The sequence below is a fragment of the Brachyistius frenatus genome, unplaced genomic scaffold (genome assembly GCF_029030835.1).
Source record: "Brachyistius frenatus isolate BFR_SWC_R1_liver_20210118 unplaced genomic scaffold, ASM2903083v1 Contig_45, whole genome shotgun sequence".
Classification (NCBI taxonomy): Eukaryota; Metazoa; Chordata; class Actinopteri; family Embiotocidae; genus Brachyistius; species Brachyistius frenatus.
Genome location: NW_027210644.1, coordinates 1239112 through 1261569, shown reverse-complemented (window position 1 = coordinate 1261569; position 22458 = coordinate 1239112). Strand labels below are relative to the sequence as shown.

Here is a 22458-nt window from a genome sequence, read left to right as displayed (position 1 = left end):
GGATCCACACAGAACTTGTCCACAACTTTGCAGTTTCCCTGAACATTTTAACATGTATTGATTCACGCTCAATGAGAAGCTGAAAATAACTGTACTCTACCTACCTGGTATCGAACAGCCGATTTTGAAAGTAGCGACTAAACTCAGTGGAGCATTTGAAGCCAAAGAGCCCAATATTTCCCTTGAAGTTGGTGGGGACCAAAGCAGACCTGAAAGAGAATGAGAGGTTTGCCATATCAGCTTTTTAAGGAAATAGTGCATAAATGTTTTGTTTTCAGTTAGTGCCTCCATGTAACCAAAATAATATCTATTAATGCTGCTTTAATTATTTTGCTTAAATTTAGGGAAAGATTGTGGTCATGGTTAAAAATGACCAAACTTATTTGTAATTCTCAGAAGGATGACTCCAACATGAAAGGGAGACATCTCAGACAGCCATCCAAAGCCCCAACCTTCACATACTTATTTTCCAACTAATGCACTGCTTCGGTACTGTAATCAATACAGTTAAGCCCCAAATCATTCATACTCATGTCAGATTTTTATGTCCAGTGAATTTGACCAATACTTTACTTCTGGCTGAAAATGGCATAACCAAATAAAACAGGATGATAAGACATTGTGCTAGAGATATGAATTTAAACATGACCTATTTTTATGTTATTGTTTTTTTGTTTTTTTACATTCCTATAAAAACTATCATATCCATAATGTAAAGCAGCCACACTGCGCAACCAGGGGTCCTCACTCAGCTTTTTGGTTTTAGCCATGACTTGCAATGGACTAGTTATGGACAAGAAACTACTGCATGAGCTGTTCTCAATTTATAGTTGATGAGAACGCTGAGAATTTTGGACATTGCCATTTTAGTAAAAAGTGTATAAAAAAAAAAAAACATGGACCTAGTTAGGATTTATTATTTACATCTCTGGCAAAATGTCTTCTAATGTTTTGTCACTTGTCAAGTCATTTACAGATAGTGAAACCTACTGGTCAAATAAAAATTCACTAGACATGAAAATTAGACATGGGTATGAATAATTTGGGGCTTAACTGTATGTGTTGAATGCAAAGGATTCACTCTCAGTGACAAATCCACAGAAGATTATCACTCGACTCTTTTAGCAAGTCTCTTGTCATTCTTTTGGTTTAACTGCTCACTTTAAAGCAACAAAATGCAACCTCTGCTGAGCAGAGGCAACAGCGGCCTCTGTGGCCACAGACTTTATTTACAGGATTCTGGTCCACTAAATTCTGCTTCGCAACTGTGCATGTACGTGGGGATAAACCCAACAGTGACAGCACTGGGTCATTGTAGCTATGCCTATGCTCATGGAATCCAAGTTTATTTATATGAACATCCACTTTTAGTCGGAATAAATAAGACACCGAACAATTTATGAACTTGTAAAGACTTTTGCTGGGAAAGCCAGGGGAAAGGCCAAGACCCACTCCTCCTGTGCAGTGCTTCAGTACCCATCAACCATGTCCACAGTCTGTTGAGGAAGGGTAACCATGTGGAACGTGTCTGCGCTGGAGCTGCAGTGAGTGACCCCATGGTGCTGAAATAGCTGACCACTGAGATGCTGGAGCTGGGCGGAAAAGCTGCCCGTGATAACAAGCAAACCAGGATCATTCCCTGTCACCTGCAGCTGGCCATCCGCGACAGCAAGAAGCTCAATAAGATGCTGCTGGAAAAGAGTGCACTTTTCGCATGAAATCAGACCCACTCACCAGTCACATAGTGAACGAACAGGCATTAGGGGCGTCCACTTTGAATGCAAGAGGTGCCACTCTCCCTACAGAGAGGTAAAAAAAAAAAAAAAGGCATATATGGGTGTAATGTTTTGGTTCACATTAAGTGCTCTCATCTACCTCTCTTTCAGCTGCAACAAGATGCAATTTTCAGAATGGAAAAAAAGTACACAACCTACCCCAAACAAAAAACTTAGCGACCAGCTGTTGAATACATTGAAGAGCCAAATATTTCCTCCTGGTGGGAGGGCGAAGAGAGAATGTTAGATTTTCATTCATCAGGTGGACAAAAGCATGATTTTAAATGAAAAATAATGCTGCTCAGAAAGTGTTGGATGTGTAATTGTATGCTCTAAAGGTGAAAAGTCGATGCTGTGTTCACAACTTGCTCACACTGCTCCACCATAAAACAGTTATGCTGGGTTAAAGTAATCACTAGAGCAAGCTGTTACCACTGATATCTAACTGTTAAGAAAACCAAATCTCTCCACTGTCACAGCTTAATTGTTAGAATCGCATTCTTAAGGATTTAAGTTTTTCAAAGAGTGTTTAGTAGCTAAACAAACCAGTAAAGCACTGGTTAATCACGCACCCTCAGCTCTTATGCTTTCTTGTCTTTTGGTCCCGATGTGTGAATGAATGGCTCATGTCTAATAATAGAGCATAAACTGTAATCCCACTCTGGATTTTAATGGCAAATACAAAAGCCCTCCTTCCTTCCGTGTCAGTTGGCCCTCATAGATTAGTTGTTTTTTTTCCGGCGATGGCTGGTACCACCACCGAGCCACAGAGGATCAGCAGGCTTCAAAAGGAAATGAGGTTTATGGTGGGAATAAGTAGAGGTAAATAATCTAAAGGAACTGAATACCTTCAGAATTAGGTCTTTATTATGTAGCATTTGCTGTTAAGATACAAAGCAATGGGATAACAGTGCTATGGGTGCATATAATGCATCAGATTGACATTTTCATCAGTTTGTTCTAACTGTGCACTGTTTTATAGGTGTTTTAATGCTAATAAACAACGATAAAAGCATACAAAGTGAATAGGAGAAAAGAAGTGAATCATGTGAGATTTAAGATCACTCTAGGTGAACTTAAATTGCTGCCAAGTCAAGTGCACAGGCATTACAATGTAAGCATGATGTACCATCAGCAGTTACATCAGACTTGCTGGGATGTTACCAACCCAGTAATCAAAATCAAGCCACGAAAGCTTCTGCCTCTTGTGTGAACATACAGTGACGCTCTTGTTCAGCTGCCTGGGGGAGAGAAGCAGCTGGCTATGTAGTTAAACCCCCCCAGAGGCCATCATTCTACATCACTGTCTACTCTGGAAGGTCAGGAAAGTGGTAACCAGACAGAGACAGACCGAGAGAGAAAGACAGAGAGAGAAAACCATTCATCTCTCATTCATCTCAGTCTCCTCTTTTTTTCTGTCTTGCCCTGCGTCCCCCCTTCCGAGTGAGGGATTATATCATGCTCGCACAGCAATCCCCACGCCGTATACTACCGATTAGATGGAAAATATCACCTGACATCTTCGCTCAGATTAAATCATCAAATGCCCAAAATATGTTGTACATATGCATTTTATTATTGGTTCCAGTGGACATCAAAGTGAGTGTGTTAAATGCTAAAGTAATGGATTGACATTTTGATAAATACATTAGGACCAGAGTTAGACTACATAATCTGTTATGTACGGAGTTATAATCGAGGGCTGGTGGTTTATCTTAACGTAAAGACTTGAGCAGTGAAAAATGTCTGGCTTTGCAAGGCTCCAGGGTGTCCTGAATTTAAAAGAATATGCCTATCAACATCTCTAAAGTTACAGAACTCCTGAGGGGTCACAGTGAAAAAATTATTGTGGACTACTTTTGCGCTACTTTTACCCCGGAATATTTTGTGTTCCCTCACAGCATGTTTTCCGTTAGCTGGCAATACTTTTCTTCTTCCATTCCTTTTGAGCCATACGTGTATTTCCACTCAGCTGTTGTGGTCCACATGAACAGTTGGTGTGTTGGTCCAGTTCAGGTATAATACACTGACAGTTAAAGGAAACACTCTGCGGATACTATAAGAAGGAAAATGTATGTGACACTTCACGTGATGTATTAAGTGTTCATTCATTTTAAAACATTAGGCTGTTTAATTTTGATATTGGATTTTTGTATCATTGTAGCACCATTATGGTACTTTGGCACACATGCAAAAACAGACATTGCTAATAAAATTAGAGAATACTTTATAAATGCTCAGGTGAGTTTAACTACTAAATGTGGAGTCATTTCTCTCATTTAAAATCAAGAGCCGCGGAATCAAACTGAACAAACACAAAGCAAGTCATCCAGTCTCAGATCACAGAGCTCAGTGACTCATTAGCATCACAGAAGAATGCACACGCACAGAAATACACACAAGACAAAAAACATATGCACATTTTTCGGATAGCTGGTTTAGTCACATATTATAGCTCGGCAGATATTATCAGCATTAATTTAGATTCATACAAACGCACTTTAGTGTAGAAATATGGTTTATGTGTGCATGTCTGTGTGAGGGTACGTGCTGCACGAACCACTATTTCGCATTAGGCATAATCCCCTTGTTCACTCTCCATAATTATGTTAGTCCATTTAAAGCTATTTTGCTGAGCTCACATATAAATAAGCTGTAATGTAATTTAATATCAAGAGTATTCACATAAGCCACTCTTGCACTTTATCGCTCAATCATCTGTCACTGCAGATGATGAGCTGCAAAAAAGGAACAACAAAAATTATTCAAGTCATTCAGTTTAGTAGGAGACATTCTTATTTCTTTTAACTGTCAAACTGTAGATTGCCACATAGTGTTTTATTGTAGTATGGCAGTAACTTGTAAGGCTGCAAAAGTGAGTACATCCTTAAGCTGTCTGATGACTGCATCGAACAGATTGGTTCATGTTGAATTATGAAAATGTCTCAAGCATTGCCTGGATATTATTTCTGCCATTATTTGTTAAGCTTCCATGGTTATTTCTGTCCCCCTCATCTCTGCCTCGTCCTCCCTCCCCTCTCAATGTAAGGACAATTTCAGATGGAAACCTTACAAAAACATGATGTGGTGTACCGTATTGGATTGTCCTTTTCGTAACGAGATATCTAGGAGGCATCCATCCATATCTCACAGCAATCAGGCACTGTGTGTGTGTGTGTGTGTGTGTGTGTGTGTGTGTGTGTGTGTGTGTGTGTGTGTGTGTGTGTGTGTGTGTGTGTGTGTGTGTGTGTGTGTGTGTGTGTGTGTGTGTGTGTGTGTGTGTGTGTGCATGCGTGCGTGCTCATGTCAATGTCCCCTTTACTGATCCTAATTTACATGAGAAGATCAAAGGAGCACTGAAGCTGTGATATTCAAATGACGAGCCAACAGGTTGTCATTTCATCCCCCCAGCCCATTTAGACTGACAATCAATATGACACACAGCGTGGATTGTCAAAGGCCTCTATGTAGCGCTGTTAAACTGTCTTGTTAATCTCACCCGAATATTTTCAAATCAGAAACCTTCCCTGGCCTCACTCTGCTTTATCTCGTTACCGTCACTGATACATGTGCAGCTTGTTATGAGGTATTTTTGTGTATGTCGTATGAGAGAGGCCACAGGTCATACAGTAATTAGTGTTTGCGTGCATACATATAAATGTGTGCGTGTTGAGTTGGAACCTTTAAAGAAACACACCGTATGATACGTCCATAACACCCTAGACCTGCTTCCCTTGTTAGCCATTGTCCCCATGGAAACAGGGAGCGCTTCATGTTGTACTGCACGCATACACACGCCTGGAGGCTGCCGACGAAATGTCCACCATGGCCAATATTCGCCATTGAAATGGGAGATCAAACCGCAGCTGAAACCTCGCGGCAGATAGCGTTTGAAAGACGCCGACCATCAAACACACATCAATTACGGTGTACAATGCTGCACCATGAGGATCAAAGTCCTGTCTCCCCAACACGCAGGTCGATAGCTGTTGCACTAGTTATGCTGGTGTGCTCACCGTATAATTGTCTGAGAGGTTTGCTTTAGCAGCCTGAACTGTGATGTCTTTAGTCATGATGAGCATCATCTCTTCAAACAAGAGGGTCCATTTTGTGGTTGTGTGGAGGCAACTATCCTTTTCTTTGTTCTGTGCTCACATCAACACACACAGTATGTTGGCTAATTGCTATTTATAATCATCTTTTCACAACAATTTTTGTACTAAGGAATGTTTTGCTAGATGTGTGACTACAAAAGAAGACTACTGATTCTTTCACTTTGTAGAGCTCGTTTTGGGTAAAAACTGTTGCCTGCCGCTGCCAAAAACAAGACAGATAACAGTAGTGGGGCAAAGCTGAAAGATGCTAAACTGCTCCATACAGGACGTGGAGTTTGGTGACAGTTCTAATAAGTACTAAGGGCAATACACTGTTTGGAACACAGCCACATACAACATAACAGTCCAAGTCCTGACCACCCAGACCTTTGTTATGTCATGCCCCCTCTCACCCCATTTCATGTCTGTGTTTTAACAAATGCTATTAAATCAAATGTAAAAATGCAAATAATAATTTAGAATATAAGAAAAAAGATTACTTTATGTAAAAAAAAAAAAAAAAGTGCTTTACTGACTTCATAGCCACATGGATATCAGAGTCAGATATGTAGCTTTGAAGCTGGACTTAATGAATTGCATGGACCGGGGATTGATGTTGAAACATCAGCTCTAGTTCTCTGATTACAGAAGCATCTCTGCAGCAGGTAACTCTGGGAAATAAATAAATAAATAAATAAGTGGATAAACGAAACAAAATGCAGATACTTCCACATAGGGGACAGGGGCTCACTAAATGCTTTCACAGAGACTCAGAGGTTGTCTACAGATGAGCACTGAAACTGTTCTAAAAACCTTGTTGTGGACCAACACCATTATTTAATTTCCTCTCTGTTAGGCCTGGCAACAGACAGGCTGGGTCCTCCATCTCATGATGTCAGCCCAATGAGCCCCGAACCAACCACACCGGTGGATCAGTCTCCATCCCACCTCCACTACCACAGCAAAGCCCAGCACAGACGTTTCTCCATGGAGGTAAGTGGCAGAGGCTCAAAGGGCACCTGTAGATGGACACCGGTTTGTATTAAAGATGAAGGGGTTAACAGACCGATTGTTCACTTTGGTTTCCAGTTATGTTGCATAAGTGCCAAGCAAGCCAACTTACTGATAGGTCTGTCTAGGTCAGATGGAGATGGCACAAGAGTTTCTTGATAATAGATGAGTCACTTCAGAAGCTTTTAACGATTCCTGCAGCACCAGATTTTTTTTTTTTTTGGAAATGTGAGAGAGTTCACAGTTCCACCTTTTCAGAAAAAGTCCCCACGGAGTGAGTGTGATTCACTCCGACTCTTGCTCCGCCACCACACATCTTGTAGACAGTCAAGTGAAGCAATGCCAAGAGGGAAGTGTAGTGCTCAGAAAGATGCAGTGAAGACATAAATAACAGTGTGGCATAGAGAGGACCTGGAGCTTCGTCAGATCTTGATTTTGTGTTCTTTGTTGTTGTGCAATATTTCTATAAAAACATTCTAAAAATAGTTTTTGTTAATATCCTTAAAATGTGTTTCATAACATCAACATTAGGCTATGCCCTAATTCAAAAAATGTTTTCAGTAGCAATTTTCTTTTGGTTCCTAGAATGATATTATTTTAGAGTAGGATAATGTGCTTAGAACCATTATACAAAAATGTTGTTATTGCATTTTTATTCTTATTTTTTAGAACATTATCTTACCTTTAAAAATAATATTCTGAGAACAAAAATAATGTCCTCTTTAAAACATGTATAAAACATTGCATGATTTCTAGTTGGGTATCCTATGTCAACAAGCACAGTAAATGTATAATGTTGTTGTACGTACATTGTTGTAGCTAAATAATGCTTAAAAGATCAGTACAGGATTAATAACAAGTATTTTTATGGTTTTCCAGAATGTAAAACAAAATTCTTTGGCTGTTGTGTCATGATGTTATTTTAGCTAGATCTTTCTTTCATCACAGCAACATTTCCAATCAAACCAACCACTTAAGTTACCTAAATTGATTTATCAATAACTTATTAACTTTCCGTACTTGTGTTATGGTAATGGAAGAGTACTTCATTCATTAATGAATTATTACTCACCCACACGGAAGATTTCACTTTTGACTAACCAGCCTCATCTCAAGATTACAATGGTGTGAACAGACTAAGACACACGGCTCAAGTGCAGCTCCACTCACCTTCAACCTTGCCAGAGGTCGCAATCAGTCAATAACACTTTGGGGTGATTGCCCCTTAAGTGAGGGAGACATGACACTTTATTGATCTACCCAGTGTGGACCTCACACTGCAGCTACTAAAGCTGTGTTGCGAAAATTACTCAAGGATGGGCAATTACTGTTTATTCGCAATTCATTTACTCTACCTTACTTCATCAGTTATGAACGGGAGGGTCATTTACAGTATTTGTATTTAACTCTCAAATGTATTGTTGTTGTTTTTTTTCTCCAGACATTATTACATACCTCGAAGTTGCCAGTGCTGGCACTTATACAAGGCAGATTAAACATACCGTAAATCGCAGATTTGTTCGCACCTTTGTCCTTATATTGATGACTACCATGGTCCTCATAATTTGAAACGCTGTTAAATGCTGATGTCCAAAAGGGGGCATGAGACTGCAGTGTCTTGTGTACAGGGGGTCACAGACATTTAGCTGGAAAAGAGAAGTCCAGAGAAGCATGAATAATGCCAAACGACGGTTAATAACGGGACTCCAAGAGAAAGAACAACTTTGGTAGTTCTGAATGGAAGGTGCTGCGGCAGGAAGTGGATAGCAAAAGTGCCGTCATAATGCTTTCTTAAGTAACTACAATAATTAATAAAATCATGAATTATAAAAAAAAATATATAATTATAGATTAAATATTATAGTATCAATCAAGTATAGTTGATAAAAACCAACCAAACAAAAAAACATGTCAGCATACGCTTATGCATACCTAACAACAAATTCCAAACACGAAAACACTGGTGGATATAAGAATCGTTGTAAAAACTGCGTAAGGGGATTTCAAGAAGAAATTTGTTCTTAAGAATGGTTGGTGAATGGGTTTAGGCATTGTAACGGAGAGACAACACTGCCACCATGAGGTTAAATTTTGAATTATAATTTTGCCTTCTAAAATTCTCATCCAGTATTAAAAAAAAAAAAAAAAAAAACGTTTTTAAGTTTTTCAGCGAAAAAGATATTGATGTCGGCCTAGGAGTTGAAGATATCACAAAGTTTTGACACCAACAACATGTCCGCCTCCAGAACGACGAGCTTTATGAATCAGTTTCATTTTTAAATGAATTATTTTTAAAGAAATGAAATATGCAAAATACTAGCCCACGTTTTAACTTAATCGCTGACCCTCGTTGTGTGTGGTGACTTTTTTTCAGGATGTCAGTAAGCGCATGTCTCTGCCCATGGACATCCGCCTGCCTCCAGAGTTTCTCAAGAAGCTGCAGCTAGAGAGTGAAACCTCCCCGCTTTGCAAACCTCTCAGTCGCATGTCTCGACGTGCTTCACTGGTTAGTTATCTGTCTGTCTGTCTGTCTGTCTGTCTGTCTGACAACAGTACATGTAATGTTTCATATATTCGTAAAATCTCATTTTAGCAACCTCATTGGCTTCCTGTTTTTGTTACAATCCATTAGGTAGATTAGTTTCGAATCAGTGACAGTCTCAGCTCACGTTACAGAGTATAGTTCCATTTCCAATTACTTTCCATGCCTTCTTGTTGTTATTGTTATCATAATTGTGTTTCCTTCTGTATTATTATAATGAATCCATTAGTTTCTTGAATACTCTCCTTTCTCAATTAAGTGGTCTTTGCATCCTGCCTGGGTGACAGGGTAAACCAGGATTTATGCTTGATTTACAAATAGAAACATTACTTGCTCAGTGTAATCAGTGCAATCACTGCAGTGGACACAATAGGATTCATGTATTTTTCTTTGTGACTCTAGTCTGACATCGGATTTGGAAAACTGGAGACGTACGTGAAGCTCGGCAAACTGGGTGAGGTATGTCACTGCCAGTTGCTTACACCTTTTAGCCATTTTCAGATGGTCAATGAAGACAGCTGACACACAGTCCAGTGAAGGATGAGTGTACAACAACTACAACCATTACTGCAGCCACAGAGCAACAACTTGAAGCTAGAGTGAACATCAAACAAGGATCGAGCACCTCTGGTGGTAATGTTGACCATGCTGACTGCAGCTTATCTTCAAGTCTTCTTTTTACTTGTTAGGCCGGCAGTGAGTCAGTCCTCTCAGGAGACACAACAGCTTGTCAGATTCAGTACAACACTGTGTCTGTGTAGCTTTGTTTATATGCCCCAAAAAAAAAAACACAAGACAAACTAGTTTACCTTTAAGTCTAGCTTTTTCATGGCTTACTAAGACATAATAATTCACACCATGTGCTTAAGCAAAAAAGACAAGATTACAGTTCATGGATTTGCTGAGGAGGAGGAGGGCTCATGGGCCCATGCACTGAAATCCCACACCATTTATGTGAGAACGGTTATTGCCTTAAGGAGTGAGGAATGATTAGTGACAGAAGCTGTCTGCATTAATTTCAGTCACAAGGCTCAGCAGCAGCTAACAGTGGTAACGAGAAATCTAAAAGAGCTGCTTTTGTTGTCAATTGTTATGACGGGTGCTTCAAAAAGTCACAGTTTGCGTTGCAACCAGTGGCAGGCAGCAATTCACACTTGTGGTCATTAGAAAAGTACATAATTTACTACAGTTTATCTGCTAAATATCCAAAATGATTTGCTCTCTTTTCAGCCCGCAGTAGTTGATTCTGAGTTATTAGAACACCTACAATCAGTTACATAGTGGTTGAAGAATAGTCAGCAGTGGAAGGCCATTATAGATGAAGAATAACATGTGAGGGTGATGACAGTATTTAAATCTCAATAATCAGATCCCAAATAAGTAAATATACATTTAATTGGCGCATAAAACCAAAGCCTGTCGCATTACCTTGATGTGAGGATTTGATGGCACTCATGGATAATGTTTTAAACTTCTAACCCCATTCAATCAGTCAGGATTAATTATTTGGTGAGCCTAATGTTTATTAAGTCAGCTGAGACAGGCTCCAGCCCCCCCGTCCCCCTCCTCCCCCGAGACCCCGTTCAGGATAAAGTGGGTATAGATAAAGGATGGAGGGTTGGGCTTTACGTTTATGCACAGGAGTAGATGATGATGAAAAATAAATCAGTGAAAGTAAACAGGTTCTAATCAAATTAACTTCATTATTGTGCTCTTCTTAACAGAAAAAAGGTATATCTGTTTTCATATGAGCGACATTCCATCCATATAAAAATCCATCCATCCATCCATCCATCCATCCAGCTCTTTCATGGGGATCTTGAGGTGTTCTCAGGCCAGATAAGATATCCAATGTCTCCAGTGTGGTTTGGGGCTACCCCTGGGGTAGATGTGCTTGGAAAATAGCATTTAAGGGCATCCCAATCAGATATCAAAGCCATCTCAACTGGTTATTTTTTGATGCAACGCCACACCAAGATTACTGACGTTTTGTCGATCTGCCCGTCAATCTGTCGCTCCATTTTACCTCCACGTGTGAACAAGAATCTGAGATACTTAAACTCCTTCACTTGGGGCAACAACTCACTCCCAACTGGGAGGGAGAAATTCAAGGTGTTCTTGTAGAGAAGAAGTGACTTGGAGGTGATGACTGTTCACCCAGCAGCTTCACACTTGGCTGCCACAGTGTATTGTGAAGGTCGCAATCTGATGCCAACAGAACTACATTATCTGCCAAGAGAAGAGAGGCAATTCTGAGGTTCCCAAAGCGGATACACTCCTGTGCGCCTAGAAATGAATTTATTCTACTAAAGTACATTTCAATTCCGCTTCATCAGAATATCAGTATGTTTGTGTTTGTGTGTTTGTATTTGTAGGGTACGTACGCCACAGTGTTCAAAGGCCGGAGCAAACTAACAGAGAACCTTGTGGCATTGAAGGAGATTCGCCTGGAGCATGAAGAGGGAGCACCTTGCACTGCTATCAGAGAGGGTACGCATACATAAGCACATGCACTCACCACGCACATACACATTTTCCAGTCCAAGGTTGTTGTGTTTTGTTTAATCTTTTTTTAATCTACTTGCATTTTTGATCATCATTTTAACAAAAAAGTACCTCACATCACAGAACAGTTAGCTCCCACAATAATAGTGTTCATAGTAATAATAATTGTTGTCCCCTTACAATCTCCTGAAGTATTAGTAATTGGATATATTATCTTATCTTAAATTACAAACAGAATTGGTCATACAGTAAGTAGCCAGAGGTATGTGACTGTGAACTGACCCGTCTGCAGCTACTAGACATTTACTACTGTGTTAGTTCATAAGTATTCGCAATGAACTAACCTCCTGTGTGTGTCAGCTTGTATATGCCATTATACAAACATCATATTAACACTCACAATAGTATGACATTCATAGATTCATAGAAATATTTGAACTTTTAGAAATACATAAAGTAATGAGCTGTATAATTCCTCCCTTATTATGAACTCCATGACCATGACAAGCACTGTTAACATGCAGATTTCAAATGGTGTTTTGTTTCATAAATGACTACCATTAAAAGATCACAGGAAAACCTGTGGGTCATTAGAGATCGGCAGGACATCAAAACCACGTCTCTACTCCCCGGTTATCACCACACAGAGTCTGCTTGCAGATGATGTAAACACCTCAAGATTGCAGGACCATCTTATTTTTATTTGACATTTAGTTCAGTGGGAGACAGTGGTGATGTGTTGTCCACATTTATATATACAGTAGGTAAAACATCTCCTTTAATCATAGACAAGCTGCGATAGGATTACTGTTGCTGTGTCCCTGGAAGTACCTGGAGGAAAACAACACATTTAATGTCTCCTTCCTCTGTCCAACCAGTGTCTCTACTGAAGAACCTGAAACATGCCAACATTGTCACACTGCACGACATCATCCACACTGACCGGTGCCTCACTCTGGTGTTTGAGTATCTTGTGAGTAGCAGTTCAAAATTTGTACGATTTCTCAATCGTGTGGACTTCAATTACCTGAAGGAAATATGAATTGAGTGTAAACACTTGCAGTTGTTCCGTTTTACAGGACAGTGACCTCAAACAGTACTTGGACAACTGCGGGAATCTCATGAGCATGTATAACGTCAAGGTGAGCACATGCATGGAAATATGAAAATGACTAAGCAGCAGCAGCCTCACATGGTAGTGACTGTATGCCAAAGAAAGAAAGCTTATTTTAATAGCATGCCTCACCGCTACTTTTGAGTCACAGAGCTGGGCGTCTAATTTTCCGAAAAATAAATGTCCAACCCTTTTTGAAAATAAGACGTACCATTGTTCTTAAGGTATTCACATGTGGATGGGAAAAAAAGTAAACTCCGGCACGATAGAAACATTTTTTTTTAAAAAAAGATGTTACTCAAGCTGCAACTGTGTTTTTTCTAATCTGTGTCAATTTTGTAAAACATAAGCAAAGTAATAACAAATGATTTAACATGAAAATGTTAGAAAGAAACATCAACATGCAGTCTACCAATATAACCGGCTCAGTTCGGATACATTTAAAGAGACATCTGAGGTTATTTTCATCATTAAAATGTTTGAATAGCCTAAAGAGATTTAGGCTACCACTTTTTTGAGCTAGACTGTTACAATCTAATACAATGCAATAGAATATTCTGCCCTCCTCACATTTTTTTTTTTAAGGGTCCTGTATTTTCCAGCTAATTTCAAGAAAATGTACCTCATAATTTCAAGAAAATTAGCTGTCAATTACAAAGATGTGCTCAATGTTGTACTGATTTGAGGGGTTTTAGTTGCTACATTTTTGAATAGCTGTTTATGTTTTCAAGAAAAAAAATGTAGGAAAGTATGGTCAGGGAAATTGCTTCGTAAAAAGACATCTTTATTCATTGGTTTTCCAAAACAATGAACACATTTTTGTTAGGTTTTTTTTCAGGAAACTCCAATGACATCAATACAATTTCTCATGAATCTCCAATGGAAACTGTTTACTATTCGTCATCTACTAAATAGCCTACATCAGGGGTGTCAAACTCATTTTAGTTAAGGGGCCACATACTGCCCACTTTGTTCTCAAGTGGGCAAGACCAGTAAAATCATAGCATAATAACGCATACATAACGACAATATTTCTCTATGTTTAAATCATTGGTGAGGGTTTTTGGATGATAAACCCTATTTTAAGGTCTTTCTACAATAAACTAGAAACATAAAGACCAAAAACTCAGACACCAGCCCACTGTTTATCTGCCTGGGCTCTCCTCTGCAGATTCCCTCGCGCTGCTGCCTGTGGCAACGAGTGCTTCTGCCTCCGGAGCAGACGTCGCATTTACGCTGTTTTGGAAGCAATTACTGGATCGATTAAAAAAAAATTACAAAACGTTTGTACTCATAAACCTCCATATTCTCATAGAAATGCACTTTATGTCTTTCTGTAATTTTCACACTTAGCAAAGTCATCCGGCGGGCTGAGCTGGACCCCCTGGCGGGCCGGATGCGGCCCGCGGGCCGTATGTTTGTCACCCCTGGCCTGCATGATACTGAGTTTTTTTCTTGAACATAAAAGCAGTTACATTTCTGCCAGTTGCCAAAAACAAAACACTGAGCTTCCTAAAGAGTGATCTTACACTGCAGCAGAGCGTATGTGCTTTGGGCACACAAAGGTGTGCCAAATAAAGAGGCCACTGATTGTATTTTTAGCAAAATCAGATGTTTTGCTCTGTGACTCAACCGCAATGGAAAGTAAGTAAGTAAGTGGTCCAAACTGGGTCTCTGTGATTGTCCGATTTCTGTGTTATTCCCAAATATATCCGATACTTTGAAAATGTAAAAACATTTGTCAGTTCCAGACTTTTGAGGAACTGGAGGATTCGTAGGGGTGAATAGGAGCTGACAAATTATGTTGATTTCTTAAAGTTTATTCCCAACAAAGGTACACACTAGTTCTAAAAACCTATATTTCTTTATAATCATTTATGCAGACATTTTTATCTTCGTTATTTTCCTCTGCAGATCTTCATGTTCCAGCTGCTGCGTGGTCTATCCTACTGTCACAAGAGGAAAATCCTCCACAGAGACCTTAAGCCTCAGAACCTACTCATCAACGACAAGGGCGAGCTGAAACTGGCTGACTTTGGTAGGCATGCTCAAAGCACCTATTAACATCAACAGATGCAAATGGGGTCGTAAAGACACAGACTCTTGGTATTAAAATAGCACGTCCCCTAGCACGATTGCTTTCCAATTTCATTTTACTGCCACTCTGAAATCGTCTATCCTGATTACTTTAGCACCCTTACTTCCTGTATCCTAGCAACTGTTCTCCTCGCTCTGACTTTTCTCAGTTTTGTGCTGTAAGTGGGTAGATAAGCCCAACCTCCCTGATTATGTTTTAATAGTTTTGACTGAACACAATAGGCTGATAGAGCAATCTTTGCACCTTTTTTTTTTTAATTTGCCAGGCACTCAATTATAAAACACTGTGTAGATGTTGGGTGTATTGTTCTCTGTGTGTTTTACTTCCAAAGCGTTAACATAGAAAAACAGCCAGCCAAACTCCTTTTCAAGAGCCAGGAATGCGAGTGTGCTTGCTCCTTTAATGACTTCATACAAAATTAAATCAGGTTGACAACGTTGAATCGGAGTGAAACTAGAAAAGAAAATACAAAACATTTTAATTGACTGCAATATGAATGACGGATAAATATAAACAGCCTTATGTTCACATTTACCTTCAAGTCCTAACAAAAGTCACCATTCTTAATCATCCAATACATGAAAAACATAAAACACTTACAGCCATTGCTTTCTGAGGAATACACACGAATGATTACTGTGGATTAAACATGGGATGCCACACAGCTGCGACCGTGCTCCCTGCAGTTTACATCTCTCAGCTTCCTTCTTCTTGCTTCGTTACAGGCGTCAAAATAAAAGCACCACACCGATTTATGCACGAAACAATGAAAACACATTTCAACAGTTAACTTGAACACTTCTTCAACGTATAAACATATTCCGGACAGAACATTGGGGCTGAGATGCTATTAGGTGTTCCTGACTCACAAAATGCAGGCTTGCTAAAAAAAAAAAACCTTACGAAATCCATTATGCAGTTACTCAGGTCTTACAACTTTAAACCCTGTGCTGTCCAGGTCTGGCAAGGGCCAAGTCCGTCCCCACTAAGACCTATTCAAATGAAGTGGTAACTCTTTGGTATCGGCCCCCTGATGTGCTGCTGGGCTCTACAGAATACTCCACGCCCATCGACATGTGGTAAGTAGAACAATATTCTGTTGATGTAGATGTTTGAGGAAGGATTCTTCTCTCTTCATTGCGCACTGATCCAAAGGTCCACAATGGCAATCTGAGCTCCTTAATTTACACCTACTACACTATGGTTTGTAATATACAAAAGCTGATGCCGTGGAGCAAAGGAGTACACTGAAGTTCAAGATTTAAATATTGTGAATAACATGAAAAATAATTCTTATTTTAATGAAAAATAAGGAATTCTTAGCCAGGGATACAGCACTTGTAGTTTCCAGGGGATACATAGAGAGATTGTAAAAATCAACATTATTTGATTTAAAGATATTTGCACTCAGCTGTAACACTTAAACACGTTCTGCCATTTAGACAGCATAAAAAGTAATCAGCAGAGAAATTGAGTTAAAAATAATTGATTATTTGTTCCTGTATATGGCTTAAAGTAATGCATAAACTTTAGATTATTATAGATTGTCGAACTAGATCAAAGTACGGAATGATGATTAAAATGTAATGATAAACAATAATAGTCAGCTGAATGTATAGGAAAAACTGATAATTTCCTTAATTTACTATAGGAACACTTTAATAGTTTGCTAAAAGTGATGAATAAATTGTTGATACATGCAAAAGATGCAATGTTATTGTAATGTATTGTAATCCCATTGTAATGTTTTAGCAGGATAATGTTATATTTTGTGGTAAGATTCTTAAAAAAGTTTTTCATAACACTGTCAAAACATTATGCCCTCAAATCTTTTTTTCAGGTGCAATTAAAACCAAAAAATACCAGAACTTGTTATTATTAAAAGAGGCTAATGTATTAGTTTTGGGAGAACAGTTTGTTCTCATTTATTATTATAATATTGAGAAATCATTCAACTTTCTGACACTAACCAGTAAATTGTTAATTACTCACATACGCACAAGACAGTTTTTAATGGTAAATAAATGCACTGCCCTCGGCTCTCATCCATATTACTTGATGATTCACTTGGTGAATCAGATAGATGTACAGTAGCGTGAGGATCATCCAAGATTTCTATGGGACATTCTTATCTATTAAAGTCTCCCAGGTTATTAGCAGAAAGATGAGTCACTAGTCTTTCAAAGGAGTGTAGCTCATTTGCATTAACTTACCTTATGTATTTTTGCTCATTAGCAGTTTTATATGGTGAGAGCACCCACACAGCTCCTGTAAACCACAGATGATTAAATGTGGCTCGAGCTGCACGACAGCCTTTTATAAGCTCACTTATCACCGTATCCTTTCACCAAACCACAGGTTGCCTCTTCCCCGCACCGTCCTGCATGGAACAAAAGGCTGTGCCCACTCACGCCATACTTGTTTACACTTATTATCAGCACTCTTTGAAGTGTGTGTGTGTGTGTGTGTGTGTGTGTGTGTGTGTGTGTGTGTGTGTGTGTGTGTGTGTGTGTGTGTGTGTGTGTGTGTGTGTGTGTGTGTGTGTGTGTGTGTGTGTGTGTGTGTGGGCGTATGTCGTTTTCTCCTCCTACCGGCATCTTTATTTCCCCCGTCTTTCTCCAGGGGCGTGGGCTGTATCCTCTATGAGATGGCAACAGGTCGTCCGATGTTTCCTGGTGCCACTGTGAAAGAGGAGCTTCATCTGATTTTTAGGCTCATGGGTAAGACAACAGCATTATGTCGCAAGATCGTGAAGGTCAGTCTAAAAAAGTACAGTGGCAAGAAAAAGTAAGTGAGTGGTTTGGAGTTATCTACATCCCAGGGTAACAGCTTAAGTCTTAAAGGAATCATTGGTTGTGATTTACAGCTGTGTTAATGAGTTTACCTTGTGCAAATCCTGGTGTCCATGGCAAGACACCACGGAGCAAGCCTCACTTGACAATGCTACAGGGAAAATGTTTGATGGGCTGGTGAAACAAAGGCTGCATTGTTTGCAATGAACAGAACGTATGTAAAAATGGCACTGAAGACCAACGTGAAAACATCATCCCAAATGTGAAGCATGGTGGCGGTAGCATTATGATTTTTGGACTTCTTGCTGCTCTGGGCCTGGATAGCCATCATTGAAGGGTAAATAAATTCCCACGTTTATCATGTAGGATATTGTCAGGGTTACTATCAGGCAGCTGAAGCTCAGTAGAAGTTTGGTGACGTAGCAGGACATGACCCCAAACATTCAAACATCAGTTGTGCAGGTTTGATTGACAGCTAGCCACTGGAAACACTTGTATAAAGGGGAATTCTGCCAACAAAGGTTTGACAACCGATTGAATCCGTGTTTTCCGCCAGCACAGTACATTTTTAATGGGTGTGTTCAGAAAAGACACAACAGATGATGATGGTTGTGTGTTTCTAGTTGAAGCACCCTGTCTTTTGTCAATACTTGTGAATGAAATCACATTTTATGACTAATTAACGCAGACAGTCAGACCATTCCAATGGATCCATATACTTTTTCTTGCCGCTGTAAATGGCAGTGTCTTGTGATATAAGATGATGAAACATTTCTTTGTCTTCCAGGTACTCCAACAGAAGAGACTTGGCCGGGTATCAGCAGTAATGAGGAGTTTAGGTCCTACCTCTTTCCTCAGTACAGACTTCAAGGTCTCATCAACCATGTGCCCCGGTAAATCGTATACATTTCTGCTCATGTCTGTCCCGCTTAGTGGTTACTGAAAGGGGCTTATCATGCTAATTTAGCATGGTAATATGCTAATATTTGACTATTTCCACTAAATGCCTCCTAGTGAATGTTTGAAGCAAATAATAATAATAATAATAATAATTAATAATTATAATAATTATAATAATAATAATAGCAGTTGAAATATTTTAGTCTTGACCAAGGTCAAAATCACACCGCAAGCATCCTGTTACGTCCTCTGCATGGCTTCATAACACACCAGGAGCATTTCAGAAGCTTTCTGTGTGCCCTTTGTTTTTACTTGCTGATTTGGTCATTTTTCCCTTGATTTTTGTGCTTTGAGCAGGTAAATGTTGTTAAATTGTTTCTTTTTTTGTCCGTCTTGTGTTTATTATTCCCTACATTGTGCAGTAGCCTACAAAGGTAATACAGCCCGCTGTGTTTTAGTTGTTCAGAAATATTCAAAGTAGTGATTATTTTGTAACTATTTCACATACAGTGTCTGTTGGCAGGAGTAGAACGTAATTCTTCTTCTACTTAAAAGATCAGTGGGGTAGACGTTGATATCGTCATGTGTATACGAACAGTCTTGCCAGAACTAGAACACGACACAGACAGAACCGGTGAAAACTTATCGTTCGACTTAGGAGTAATCTAAGTAATCAATAGTTGGCCCAGTTAACAAAAGAATTTTGAAATTTCAGATGTTCAGTCAAAACAAGGAATAAATCGATTTCTCCCCCGGCACACAATTTCCACTCTGTATTTCCTACAAGTGCTCCAACCTGAGCAATCATATAGATTGTTTGTAGCTACCCTCTGAACACTACTCATTGGTGCATAATGTAACACAAATACTGTATATGGTATAGCACAGATTTTTTTTTTTTTGTGCCTCTGTTTTGGTTTGGGTTAAAGTAGACAACCTGTATCGTCTTGGCAACAAGTTATGGTTAAAAGTAATGTTGACTATTTGTTTGACAAAGGAAACGGATGCCATTCATTGCCACCGTTACATTAATAATCACACGGGAAAGGGTTCGGATCAGGCATATTTCAAATTAACACTGACTATCAGTTTGAAGCGGGAAAAAAAAAAACTGTATTTTTTTTATACAACTATCCAACCCAAATTGTGTGACCCTGTCACCTCAACATCCCTCTTTTGCTTCCGTCGTAATTACTGTGGCCATGGCAGGGCCGTGTCACAATTAAACATATGGGTTGTAATAAGCCGCTTGCAAAAATGACCTGAAGACTCATTAGTTCTGAGAGGACAGTTTTGTATTTGCATATAGTTTGGTGCTAAAGTCAAGGAGGCACATGAGCAGAGCAGCCCAATTTGGGTCCCATGGGAGAGATCGAGGCGGTGGCACATTGACAAAAGAACATTTGGATAAAAATTGGCAGGACGATGGTTTTTGACAAGAATTTCTGCAAAATGATTAAATTACTTTTATGCAGATTAAAGAGTTGTGTTTTAATTATCCAGACATTTTATTTTAGATTTAAAATATACATGTTCTGTCAAATATTACATCCTAATGAATGTAATTTCACATAACAAACATTTATTTTTGGCCTGAAGCCCTTCATCCAGATTAAGTTTTGACCCTTCATAGGGAGAAAAAAAATTAGACACCTCCGCAATAGAGGCTGCTTTTGTCAACTAAAAACAAACTTTTCTTTTCAGTGCAATTTGTATATTGAACTTACCATAAAACTGAGCTGTTTTGCTGTGCAGTATTTTATAAGGTCATGTTTATGCTTTATGTTAAAGTACTGTGTTTTTTTTTTTACCTTTGTGGTATTTTGTTACCAAAATTTTTGCATGTTCTTATTGTTCTTACATGCTACAATTTTATTATGTTAAGTATCCATGTACTGTTATCTTCTGCTCTTTTGGTTAGTTAAATTTGACATCTTAGCCTAAATTGTTTTTGATCATTTCGAATGATGGGGGTCATTTTGAAAAAAATAACATACAACCAAGAAAATGTATCCCCCCTGTATTTACTTTGATGATGATTTTCTGTTTGTAAATCCTTCCTGACTTTTGCTGTGTCTCCGTCAGGTTGGACACAGAGGGGATTGAGATACTGTCTGCTTTGTTGCTGGTATGAGACAAAATCACCTACCTGCACCTGGATATGAGACAGAAGGAAACTGTGATTTCAGAGATGCTATAATAAGCTGGGGTTTTTTGTACTGTGATTGCAGTACAACACCAGGACCAGACTCACCTCTGAGGCCGCCCTACGACACCCCTACTTCCTGAGTCTGGTAGACAACATACACAATTTGGCAGACAGTAAGACAAACACACATACACACACACACACACACACACACACACACACACACACACACACACACACACACACACACACACACACACACACACACACACACACACACACACACAAACACAGCTCCTCTGATTTCCAGCTGAGTGGCAGACTCCACTTTCACTGTAAATTTGCTACAAAAAGTACATACGAAAAAAAGGCCAGAAAAAGATCTGAGAAAATGCTCTGTTCCTTACTGAATTAAACCGCTAAAGTCACCAAGGTTCTTACGAACTACCGTGTCAGCAGAAATATTTTTCAATAAATACAACTAATTACATTAGTTGATGATGGCCCTGTTCCTGCCAGTGAGCCGCCAGTCAAATAGTATTAATCACAACCTATGAATTGTGTTTTCTACTGTGACATGTCAACATGCCTGCTGTGAAAAATGTCTGCAGCAAGCTTGTCAGTGTAAACAAAGCCAAACTAATTTTAGACGTCAGAGTCTTCAAAGTAGCCACCTTTTTGCTTTGATAGCAGCTTTACAAACATTCTCTCAACCAGGGTCATGAGGTCGCTACCTGGAGCCCAACTGTTTTGGCGGAGTTTCCGCACATTCATTGGCTCGTTTTATTTCTGTAACTTTGTAGCACACACACAGTTTGATGTCTCAACATGTAGCCAACATATTTCATTTATATTAATGAGTGAGGACACAGTATCTGTTTCAGCAGTCAATGATTCTAGATAGATAGATAGATAGATAGATAGATAGATAGATAGATAGATAGATAGATAGATAGATAGATAGATAGATAGATAGACAGACAGACAGACAGACAGACAGACAGACAGACAGACAGACAGACAGACAGATAGATAGATAGATAGATAGATAGATAGATAGATAGATAGATAGATAGATAGATAGATAGATAGATAGATAGATAGATAGATAGATAGATAGATAGATACTTTATTAATCCCCAAGAGGATTTTTTTTTTTTTTTCGCTACAGCAGCATTTATAGATACAGGAAATAAATAAAACAACAGTAAAAAATATTAAATAGAAAAATGCATAGTATATACAATAAAATAGAGGCAAGCCCCCAATGTGTGCCACAGCTGTCTCCTCCACATGCAGTTTAATGACCGTAAGCCTAAAACTGTTCAGTCGAGGAAATGGCCACGGAAACATCCCCCCAGTGTAATGTCACAAAAGTATGGACAGTGTTAAAATGAAACTAGAAAATGTAGGTCACTGCAGGCCGAGCTACAACGTGAGGGTCACTCTGATCAACTCATAAAATAACTGTAAATGAG

The 22458-nt window shown here is 39.1% G+C and overlaps 1 protein-coding gene across 2 annotated transcripts in view; it reads left to right on the top strand.

Moving 5' to 3' along the window:
- The window catches only part of cdk18 (cyclin dependent kinase 18), a 47591-nt gene that overhangs the window by 24326 nt on the left and 807 nt on the right, over window positions 1-22458 (top strand). For both annotated transcript variants that reach the window (XM_069703228.1, XM_069703227.1), the window contains exons 3-14: window positions 6726-6862; window positions 9255-9386; window positions 9825-9881; window positions 11798-11912; window positions 12806-12900; window positions 13007-13069; window positions 14956-15079; window positions 16098-16218; window positions 17762-17859; window positions 18719-18824; window positions 20917-20959; window positions 21063-21153. In XM_069703228.1, the coding sequence (XP_069559329.1) occupies window positions 6726-6862; window positions 9255-9386; window positions 9825-9881; window positions 11798-11912; window positions 12806-12900; window positions 13007-13069; window positions 14956-15079; window positions 16098-16218; window positions 17762-17859; window positions 18719-18824; window positions 20917-20959; window positions 21063-21153 (1182 nt within the window). The remainder of the gene's footprint in view (window positions 1-6725; window positions 6863-9254; window positions 9387-9824; window positions 9882-11797; window positions 11913-12805; window positions 12901-13006; window positions 13070-14955; window positions 15080-16097; window positions 16219-17761; window positions 17860-18718; window positions 18825-20916; window positions 20960-21062; window positions 21154-22458) is intronic.